Source organism: Mizuhopecten yessoensis, unplaced genomic scaffold (genome assembly GCF_002113885.1).
Source record: "Mizuhopecten yessoensis strain PY_sf001 unplaced genomic scaffold, ASM211388v2 scaffold401, whole genome shotgun sequence".
Taxonomy (NCBI): Eukaryota; Metazoa; Mollusca; class Bivalvia; order Pectinida; family Pectinidae; genus Mizuhopecten; species Mizuhopecten yessoensis.
Window position 1 is genome coordinate 915713 of NW_018403528.1, and position 12947 is coordinate 928659.

A 12947-nucleotide genomic window follows, 5' to 3' on the forward strand; every position below is an offset into this window, starting at 1 on the left:
TTTAGTAATCGGTGGTCCTGTGCTCGAATCCCGGTTCGACTTCGTGGCATTTAATTCACAGAACACTATGATTGATTTTATTAGCTTCTATATAAAGTTACACAAGGTATTTTCAGATATAATTTATCAAAATTGAACTCACACCAGAATTTTTTTTTTAAGTGTAATACGGTTACAGTTTTAAACAGTGGAACAGGAATCCTTGAAGAAAGTGTTTATTGTTTTGTTCAGGGCATTTCTTGATTGAAGCGAATGCCGTCGCAAAGCTACCGTAATTGATGATTTAAACAAATATTGTTTGTGACCTACAGACTTCCTTTTCATCTGTGAGTGTTACTTGCAGCAATATCAGATAGGACAGATGATAGTTGAAATGAAGACATCAGTCCATTTAGTATCACAATCAATTTATTAATATTAATATATCAAATAAAAGTCAAAATCCTGATACAATTAATCAACAAATATAGTCAAAAGCGAAAAGATCTACTACAGTGCAGTGTCAAGGGAGGCAACTCCGTTAGTAATAAACATTATTGATACTATATACCGGTAAATATTGAATTGCAGCTCCTTTGGCACTTTAAAATAATCTTTTCAACTTCCTTTAATGAATCCAAATGTCGACCTTGATTGTTTAATGACATGTACCAACAAATCACAACAATGCGTGCATTTGTTTCAATATGCAATTCGAAGATATTACTGTTACAAGAAAAGCCTTTTATTGAAAAGGGTGAATACGCCAACACTAATATTAGGTAAATACGTAAGTTAGCTAATAACCTTACACCTATATATAGCAAAGTGAATACTTTTCTTTTCCTTCCGTGACAAAATGCCATACCATATTAGGTAAGTGGCTTTTACAACAACGACAAGTCTCGACAAGTCCCCTGGCACTCGAGGCTCCACTTTCTATCCGTTAACTCTTCTTTCCGTTCCCTTCGTACTGACACGTTTCTTTCTGTTATGTCAACATTCCAGAACCATAACATGTACATACACACAATTCTGCTCGAAATTTACTTAGTTGTCATCATCTTCACAAACTCTGAAAGAAAAAAATGTTAGAGAAAACATTATTTTTTATAGATGTATTCATCAAATACTGGCTTTTGCTGGAAAGTAGAAAGTAGTGAGTTCAAAGGTCAGAGTTGCAGATGTTTCTCGGCTAGGTGATTTTGGTGCCGGTGATTTTGAGTTTGAAGCCCGGACAATGCATAAGTAAAAGAAATGTTTTCCTTCGTAAATTGTCTTTGCATGTGTCTATTTAATAATAAACACCATGTATTGTAAACACCCTGGTATGTTGTTACGAAAATACGATATGAACTCTTTGTGTAATACAATGTAGTCACATATATCTTTACTCAGGCTTTTGGGGTCAAATTTGCATATTGTTTAATTCATTTACCTAATTTACCAGTATTGCTAACTAAATATATAAACTTAATTACTCCGTGTTGAATTCGCGCTTTCGCTCAAAGACGAACAGACAATAAAACAGGGACGAACATTTGTTTAACAGCACTTGGTACTTTCATCCCTTAAAAGGGTTTTTACCTTCGTAAATTTTTTCTCAAAGCGTGTTTTTTTTTTTATCACCGTAATTTTTCATCCCAAAGCGGTGTTTTTTACCTTCGTAATTTACGTGTCCATCTCCATCGACATCCGCCTCTCGTATCATCTCATCTACTTCCTCGTCAGTCAGCTTCTCGCCGAGATTTGTCATCACGTGACGTAGTTCTGCAGCACTGATAAGTCCGTTACCGTCTCGGTCAAATACTTTGAAAGCCTCAGACAATTCTTCATGGGAATCCATGCTCGTCATTTTTCTAGCCATCATCGTCAAGAATTCCTGAAAATCAATCTCACCATTACCTGTAAAAAAGAGGACATCAATTTCTTCAAACGAATTAAAGAAAGATAAAATTGGTGGATGTATGAACTAAACAGATTGAGGGGACGGTAAATGATAGTGAAAAAGTCTACGGAAAAAATATGTTCAACGGCGCAGCGTCAACACACAAGGACAAAATCAACTTCATGTATCATATGACGTCACAGTGTTCAGAAGTTTGGGGTATTTCGCACTCTCCTAGACAGATGCATACACGTCGTAACTGAACAGGAAGACATGAAAATCGAAAAGCGACATGCCAAACAGGCCCTGACAACATGTGAATACCCCGAATGGTCGATAAGAAAAGTAGAAGAACATTTTGTTTTTGTAGAAATGTTTGTGCTGATATGACATTGATTGAAATATGAGTCCAAGTGGCAAGCGCACTTGCCTTTCACCAAAGCGGCCGGGGTTCAATTCCCCGATCGGACGTGAAAAGTTATGGTGTCACCTGCCCGACCACGTGGATTTTCCCCGGTTACTCCGGTTTCCTTCCACATTAAGACCCCTTCCCCCGCCCCAGCCCCATCACAACGCACAAGCATCCAGGCCAACAGGAGTAATTTGTATCAGTTAAAATAACTTGTTTCAAAATTGTTGTGTAATATATAATGTTTATATAATATTACGGGGGTTTACGGTTTGCACGCTTAATATTTAAATCATGAATTGACATCGGTCGGGTAGCGAAGTTGAGAGCTCACCCGCCTTTCACTAAGACGGCCGCGGTTCGATTTCCCGATCGCACCTGAAAAGGTCCATGAATAGTATTGCGTGTTGGACCAAGTGGGTTTTCTCAGGGTACTCCGATTTCCTTAAGAACACCTCGTTAATGTTCGGGCCAAAACGAGCGATTTATATAAGTTCTTATACCTTTTTTCATAAGTGTTGTAAAGTATATGAACAGGTATAGTACGTAAGGTACATGTACGCAGAGCATCTGTTTTAGTTCGCAGCATTGACACGGTGTGGAAATACAGATTAATGACCGCGTATGTACTGTACGTGCATTTGGTAACTGTGTTTTAAAATAGTACATGTACGCAAACGGTCACATTCGTTTTAGACACTGCTTGTTGGTCAACGCTTATTTATAATTGCAACTGTTTCTCAATCGATAACCTAACTGTGGGCATGTCTGGTCATTTCTCAATAACTTGAGTGCGTAGAACGTGACCCAGTTCACCGCGTATGAATATATGTAACTATTGGCAGACTTCTTTTCGCAAACCTCGTGTGATTTAGACTACCGTGCGTTCGAGACACCAAAATAAAAACATTTCATTTTTTGTTGTTGTTGTGTGTACTTTTTTTTAATTAAAATGCCTTTGTCAGATAGTGTCAGAAGCTACAGTCACAATTGTTTGTCGGTACAAAAATGCTCCATCAGCTCCACTTTTTTATCTACGATTGTCGGCCACTGAGATCGTTGGTACCAAACACTAACATTATAGACCACTGAGATACCTGGTTCCAAACACTAACACTATAGACCACTGAGATACCTGGTGTCAAACACTAACACTATAGACCACTGAGGTACCTGGTTCGATTGTCGGCCACTGAGATCGTTGGTACCAAACACTAACATTATAGACCACTGTGATACCTGGTTCCAAACACTAGCACTATAGACTACTGAGATACCTGGTTCCAGACACATACACTACAGACCACTGAGATACCTGGTTCCAAATACTAACACTATAGACCACTGAGATACCTGGAACCAAACACTAACACTATAGACCACTGAGATACCTGGTTCCATAAACTACATTAAAGACCACTGAGATACCTGGTACCAAACACTAACACGATAGACCACTGAGATACCTGGTACCAAACACTTACACTATAGACCATTGAGATACCTGGTATCAAATACTAACACTATAGACCACTGAGATACCTGGTTCTAAACACTTATATTATAGACCACTGAGATACCTGGTTCCAAATACTAACATTAAAGAGCACTGAGATACCTGGTTCTAAACACTAATACAATAGACCACTGAGATACCTGGTACCAAACAATAACACTATAGACCACTGAGATACCTGGTTCCAAACACTAACACTATAGACCACTGAGATACCTGGTACCAAACACTTACACTATAGACCACTGAGATACCTGGTACCAAACACTTACACTATAGACCACTGAGATACCTGGTACCAAACACTAACACTATAGACCACTGAGATACCTGATTCCAAACACTAACACTATAGACCACTGAGATACCTGGTTCCAGACACATACACTATATACCACTGAGATACCTGGTTCCAAACACTAACACTATAGACCACTGAGATACCTGGTTCTAAACACTAATACTATAGACCACTGAGATACCAGGTTCCAAATATTAACATTAAAGACCACTGAGATACCTGGTTATAAACACTAATACTATAGACCACTGATATACCTGGTTCCAAATACTAACATTATAGACCACTGATGATACCTGGTTCCAAATACTGATACTATAGACCAATGAGATACCTGGTACCAAACACTAACACTATAGACCACTGAGGTACCTGGTTCCAAATACTAACACTATATACCACTGAGATACCTGGTTCCAAACACTAACACTATAGAACACTGAGAGACCTGGTTCTAAACACTAATACTATAGACCACTGAGATACCTGGTTCCAGACACATACACTACAGACCACTGAGATACATTGTTCCAAATACTAACACTATAGACCACTGAGATACCTGGTTCCAAACACTTATACTATAGACCACTAAGATACCTGGTTCTAAACACTAATACTATAGACCACAGAGATACCTGGTTCCATAAACTTACATTAAAGACCACTGAGATACCTGGTACCAAACACTAACACTATAGACCACTGAGGTACCTGGTTCCAAATACTAACACTATATACCACTGAGATAACTGGTTCCAAATACTTATACTATAGACCACTGAGGTACCTGGTTCCAAACACTAACACTATGTACCACTGAGATACCTGATTCCAGACACATACAATACAGACCAGTGAGATACCTGGTACCAAATACTTACACTACGTTCCAAACACTAACACTATATACCACTGAGATACCTGGTTCCAAACACCAACGTTATAGACCACTGAGATACCTGGTACCAAACACTAACATTATAGACCACTGAGATACCTGGTTCCAAACACTAACACTATAAACCACTGAGGTACCTGGTGTCAAACACTAACACTATAGACCACTGAGATACCTGTTACCAAATACTAACAATATAGACCACTGAGATACCTGGTTCCAAACACTAACACTATAGACCACTGAGGTACCTGGTTCCAAATACTAACACTATATACCACTGAGATACCTGGTTCCAAATACTTATACTATAGACCACTGAGGTACCTGGTTCCAAATACTAACACTATATACCACTGAGATACCTGGTTCCAAACACTAACACTATAGACCATTGAGATACCTGGTTCCAGACACATACACTTCAGACCACTGAGAAACATTGTTCCAAATACTAACACTATAGACCACTGAGATACCTGGTTCCAAACACTAACACTATAGACCACTGAGATACCTGGTTCCAAATACTTATACTATAGACCACTGAGATACCTGGTTCCAAACACTAACACTATAGACCACTGAGATACCTGGTGTGAAACACTAACACTTTAGACCACTGAGATACCTGGTTCCAAATACTTATACTATAGACCACTGAGGTACCTGGTTCCAAACACTAACACTATAGACCATTGAGATACCTGGTTCAGAACACTAACACTATATACCACTGAGATACCTGGTGTGAAACACTAACACTTTAGACCACTGAGAGACCTGGTTCTAAATACTAACACTATAGACCACTGAGATACCTGGTTCTAAACACTAACACTATAGACCATTGAGATACCTGGTTCAGAACACTAACACTATATACCACTGAGATACCTGGTTCCAAACACTAACACTAAAGACCACTGAGAGACCTGGTTCCAAATACTAACACTATAGACCACTGAGATACCTGGTTCCAAATACTAACATTAAAGACCACTGAGATACCTGGTTCTAAACACTAACACTATAGACCATTGAGATACCTGGTTCAGAACGCTAACACTATAGACCACTGAGATACCTGGTGTCAAACACTTACGCTATAGACCACTGAGATACCTGGTGTCAAACACTTACGCTATAGACCACTGAGATACCTGGTGTCAAACACTAACACTGTAGACCACTTTGAGACCTGGTTCCAAATACTAACACTATAGACCACTGAGATACCTGGTTCGAAACACTAACACTATAGACCCCTGAGATACCTGGTGTGAAACACTAACACTTTAGACCACTGAGATACCTGGTTCCAAATACTAACATTATAGACCACTGAGATACCTGGTTCCAAACACTAGCACTATAGACCACTGAGATACCTGGTGTCAAACACTTACGCTATAGACCACTGAGATACCTGGTGTCAAACACTAACACTATTGACCATTGGGATACCTGGTGTCAAACACTAACACTATAGACCATTGAGATACCTGGTTCAGAACACTAACACTATAGACCACTGAGAAACCTGGTGTCAAACACTAACACTATAGACCATTAAGATACCTGGTTCAGAACACTAACACTATAGACCACTGAGAAACCTGGTGTCAAACACTAACACTATAGACCATTGAGATACCTGGTTCAGAACACTAACACTATAGACCACTGAGATACCTGGTGTGAAACACTAACACTTTAGACCACTGAGAGACCTGGTTCCAAATACTAACACTATAGACCACTGAGATACCTGATGTCAAACAATAACACTATAGACCACTTAGATACCTGGTGTCAAACACTAACACTATAGACCACTGAGAGACCTGGTTCCAAACACTAACACTATAGATCACTTAGATACCTGGTGTCAAAGACTAACACTATAGACCACACCTGGTGTCAAACACTAACGCTATAGACCACTGAGATTCCTGGTGTCAAACACTAACACTAGGTTCCAAACACCAACGTTATAGACCACTGAGATAGCTGATGTCAAACAATAACACTATAGACCACTTATATACCTGGTACCAAATACTTTCACTACAGACCACTGAGATACCAGATACCTGGTTCCATAAACTTACATTAAAGACCACTGAGATACCTTGTTCCAAATACTAACACGATAGACTACTGAGATACCTGGTACGAAATACTAACACTATAGACCAGTAAGATACCCGGAACAAAATACTAACACTATAGACTACCGAGATCCCTGGTACCAAATACTTACACTACAGACCACTGAGATACCAGATACCTGGTTCCATAAACTTACATTAAAGACCACTGAGATACCTGGTGTGAAACACTAACACTTTAGACCACTGAGAGGCCTGGACACAAACACTAGATATTGTCAAACACTAACACTTTAGACCACTGAGAGGCCCGGACACAAACACTAGATATTGTCAAACACTAACACTGTAGACCACTTTGAAACCGGGTTCCGAATACTAACACTATAGGCCACTGAGATACCTGGTTCCAAACCCTAACACTATAGACCACTTAGATGCCTGGTGTCAAACACTAACGCTATAGACCACTGAGAGTCCTGGTTCCAAACACTAACACTAAAGACCAACACTATAGACCACTGATATACCTGATGTCAAACAATAGCACTATAGACCACTTAGATGCCTGGTGTCAAACACTAACGCTATAGACCACTGAGAGGCCTGGACACAAACACTATCTATAGACCACTGAGAGTCCTGGACACAAACACTAGCTTAAGATCATTGAGAGACCTGGACACATACACTAGTTTTTGATCACTGAGAGACCTGTACACAAACACAAGCTTAAGATCACTGCGAGACCTGTACACAAACACTAGCTATAGATCACTGAGAGGCCTGGACACAAACACTAGCTATGGACCACTGAGAGACCTGGGCACAAACACTAGCTATAGAGCACCGAGAGACCTGGACACAAACATTATCTTTAGATCACTGAGAGACCTGGACAGAAACACTAGATATAGACCACTGAGAGGCCCGGACACAAACACTAGATATTGTCAAACACTAACACTGTAGACCACTTTGAAACCGGGTTCCGAATACTAACACTATAGGCCACTGAGATACCTGGTGTGAAACACTAACACTTTAGACCACTGAGATACCCGGTACAAAACACTAACACTATAGATCACTTAGATACCTGGTGTCAAACACTAACGCTATAGACCACTGAGAGGCCTGGACACAAACACTAGATATAGACCACTGAGAGACCTGGACACAAACACAAGCTTAAGATCACTGAGAGACCTGTACACAAACACTAGCTATAGACCACTGAGAGACCTGGACACAAACACTAGCTATAGAGTACCGAGAGACCTGGACACAAACACTAGCTATGGTTACTGAGAAACCTGGACACAAACACTAGATATAGACCACTGAGAGACCTGGACACAAACACAAGCTAAAGATCACTGAGAGACCTGGACACAAACGCTAGCTATAGACCACTGAGAGTCCTGGACACAAACACTAGATATAGACCACTGATAGACCTGGACACAAACACTATCTATAGATCACTGAGAGACGTGGACACAAACGCTAGATATAGACCACTGAGAGGCCTGGACACAAACACTAGATATAGACCACTGAGAGACCTGGACACAAACACTAGCTTTTGATCACTGAGAGACCTGGACACAAACACAAGCTTAAGATCACTGAGAGACCTGGACACAAACACTAGCTTAAGATCACTGAGAGACCTCGAGACAAACACTAGCTTAAGATCATTGAGAGACCTGGACACAAACACTATCTTTAGATCACTGAGAGGCCTGGACACAAACACTATCTATAGATCACTGCGATACCTGGACACAAACACTAGATATAGACCACTGAGAGACCTGGACACAAACACTAGCTTTTGATCACTGAGAGACCTGGACACAAACACAAGCTTAAGATCACTGAGAGACCTGGACACAAACACTCTCTATAGATCACTGAGAGACCTGGACACAAACGCTAGCTATAGATCACTGAGAGATCTGGACACAAACACTAGATATAGACCACTGAGAGACATGGACACAAACACTTGCTTAAGATCACTGAGAGACCTGGACACAAACACTATCTATAGACCACTGCGATACCTGGACACAAACACTAGCTATAGACCACTGAGAGGCCTGGACACAAACACTAGATATAGACCACTGAGAGACCTGGACACAAACACTTGCTTTAGATCACTGAGAGACCTGGACACAAACACTATCTATAGATCACTGAGAGACCTGGACACAAACGCTAGCTATAGATCACTGAGAGGCCTGGACACAAACACTATCTTTAGATCACTGAGAGACCTGGACACAAACGCTAGCTATAGATCACTGAGAGACCTGGACACAAACACTATCTATAGATCACTGCGATACCTGGACACCGATACTAGCTATATACCACTGTGATACCTGGACATAAACGCTTACACGACTATTTACCTTACCCTGCTCGGAGATCAAGTCCAGTTCCGTTAAACATTTTAAAATATCACGTTTGTGACTTGTTTACATAATTTCGTAGTAAGTTACACAACCTCATGATTCACACTGCTTTAACATGCTATTTGCATTCGTGGTCTAACGCATCTAAATATGAGTAGGTGTTATATTTAAGTGTATAATTTAAGAAATTGTATTAAATGTAGTGTGGCCGGTTTTAATTGTTCATCACATTACGGTCGCCTCCTAGCTTCGTGCTAGAGGTACATGTAATTTCAAGGCCGTACAGCTGTGAACTAATGTCAGGTTTTTCCTAAGCTGAAATCATTAATATCCTCTTGAGTAAATCTAAATATTTGCATAACTGATGCACCCTTTAAAGCCATTAACTTTTTAATGTATTGTTTGCGTGCATCCATCTAAACCATTTCGCCGCAACTATTACTGTGGTATTCAAATGTTTACTTATAAACCCACTCGCTAAATAAAATAATACATTTTGTTTATTTTTCATAAACATTACAAGTGGCTAGAAATATGAAATATTACATAATGCAGAGAATTAATGGACAGACGAGCGATTGTTCATTTGATAACAAATAAGAAATGAAACAGGTTTCAAATTGTCATTTTGTTTATGTTATTTATAAATCACCAAACTATATACAGTCCAGATTCATGAGAAGTGTTAGAGTTGTTACAATTAAACATCATCTTCAACCTCCTGCAAGTTATGAAATATACAAATTAGATTATAATTAATTTCACGTGGTAAGTCTATCCACCTTCCATGTTCAATTTTGGCAGCCTAAAATTACCTCTTGTAGTACTAGTAAGTACACCGCTACACTGTTTTGTTTCCTTTCTCCTTCCTGTGCTTTGGTGTCTGTTAGAAACATGTTGTTTATTTATCGCCTAGACCCCTGTAGCTATGGTGTCTGTTAGAAACATGTTCTTTATTAATCGCCTAGACCCCTGTAGCTATGGTGTCTGTTAGAAACATGTTGTTTATTTATCCCCTAGACCTCTGTAGCTATGGTGTCTGTTAGAATCATGTTGTTTATTTATCGCCTAGGCCCCTGTAGCTTTGGTGTCTGTTAGAAACATTTTGTTTATTTATCGCCTAGGCCCCTGTAGCTTTGGTGTCTGTTACAAACATGTTGTTTATTTACCGCCTAGACCCCTGTAGCTTTCCCCCCTGTTAGAAACATGTTGATTATTTATCGCCTAGACCCCTGTATCTTTGGTGTCTGTTAGAAACATGTTGATTATTTATCGCCTAGACCCCTGTATCTTTGGTGTCTGTTAGAAACATGTTTTTTATTTATCGCCTTGACCCCTGTAGCTATGGTGTCTGTTAGAAACATTTTTTTTTATCGCCTTGACCCCTGTAGCTTTGGTGTCTCCTAATTTTGTTGTAGTTTTGTGTCTCTCCGGTTCAAGTTTAGTATATCTACAGGTCATGCTGTTGTCTTGTTGTTAATGACATTGAAAGACGAAGGTAAGACACAGACATGTGTTTGTACCTCTACAGTTTGGTAATAGATACCAAACACCAATTACACTGCACCAATTGCGATGTTGTCAATGTGTATTGCAGCTATCGTTTTTATGCAAATAATATATAAATGATATCATGAATTTCGGAAATGTTATATATCATGATTACTATTTGTGGCGATCCAATTAGGGCCAGTTCCGTGTTCTGTCTTGAAATTGTCTTATTACATTGCCTATTTACTGATCTGTGTATTCATTTGAACTCGGACTTCAAAACACTATCAGGCATACCTATATATCTCGGTACACACTATTATGTACAAATACTTTCCGAAGAGCTACGTCTGCCTGAGCTAGCTAACGATAAATCTAGACAAGGCAGCATTCACCAAGGAAGATAAAATCAAATAGATCTTCGATTTTTGAATAGAAAGATATAAAACTGTGTACTAGAAGAGTCTGGAGACCATGTAAACCTTTGGAATTCTGCTGAAATGAATTTGGTTATCAGGGTTACTTTTGAGCTTGGTAAGGTCAATATTGCATCAAGCCTAGACTGTAAGGTATGGTATCCAACGCACCGATCGAAACTGAACTCCCATTCCAACATAAAAAAAAAAAAATTAAACCCGTTTACGATTTGAGTAGATTATATTTTTGCCATTGTATATCTTACTTGTGTTATTTTTCAACGTTTTCAACAGCTTACAAACAGTGAATTGTGTATATTTTACATGAAATAACAAATGTGTGTAGCGTCGAATGTTCCAGTTTTTACATCGTTAAGTAACTGTATTCCATCGACCTGAAATATTTATCCTACCGACATATTGCAATAAATCATAGTAATTCATTTCTTGAAAGCAGTGCCGCAACAATATATCTATGAAAAGTACATCAATAAATTACTTAAGGATTGACCTTCATTTTGACGGCGTATACGGTAGTATGAACGCAGTTGGTAACGAACATATTCTCTATGAAGCGCGTAATTGCGTTCATACTACCGTATAGCAGTCAAAATGAAGGTCAATCCTTATATTAACATTTGGTTGAATGTTTAAATGCTACATTACGCAGAAAAAAAGTCGAAGAGGGTTGCCACGATGGTAACTACGGCGGCCGTGGTTGCTAGAACAATATAGTTTCAGAGAATCTACATCGATAAATGAGTAAATTTAGAAAATACGCAGTGAACAACTCTATTTTGTTTCCTTTATGGGCTTTAAATTTCAAATAAAGCAATGCGAAAAGCCCTTCGAACTTTTCTATTAATTTACAACGGTCGCCATGTACGCGTATTAACACACTGCTCAGTGACGCGGTCAGAACGAAACCGCCATTGTCGACGTTACCGCCAAAGAAATTTGAATGTGCATCCATGTAATAAGAAGTTTGTCAGCATTATTTCGTTGTATAATTAGACATAATGGATTCCGAATATCAGTATGAATCATCCAAGCATTGGTTGTCATTGGACTGTTATCTCGCTGAAGCGTTAACGGCGCCATATTTGAAACAAGTATCAATCCGCCAAGCCTTTTTTCACTGCGTATGTACTTGGCTGAAGAAGGGAGACATGTAAATATTTTCCCTTATTCTACAATGAAGTTGTATATCATTATTATAATGGTTGAGCTTTATAATGTTTTTTCCTGGTATTACAGGATGAATATAACAAACTTGCTGTTTATAATTAATCCCTTCGAGAAAATGTTCTTATATTTTTACATCACTGCAATCTCCGAAATTATTGAATGCGCAAAACTTGACCTTCTTATACTGATGACTCTACTTATATATATTCTCATTTTGAATTTCAGCTCTAGTTCAAGGGTAAAAATAGCAAAATGAAACGAATGGTAAACATTCTCAATTTACGGTATGTTGTCATGTTACTCCTTGTTTGTTAT

At 39.0% G+C, this 12947-nt stretch overlaps 1 protein-coding gene across 1 annotated transcript in view; it reads right to left on the reverse strand.

The window, feature by feature from the left end:
• The window catches only part of LOC110447621 (calmodulin-like protein 12), a 61586-nt gene that overhangs the window by 8477 nt on the left and 40162 nt on the right, over positions 1-12947 (reverse strand). Inside the window, exon 8 of the mRNA XM_021493434.1 lies at positions 1641-1884. Coding sequence (XP_021349109.1) covers positions 1641-1884 — 244 coding nt within the window. The remainder of the gene's footprint in view (positions 1-1640; positions 1885-12947) is intronic.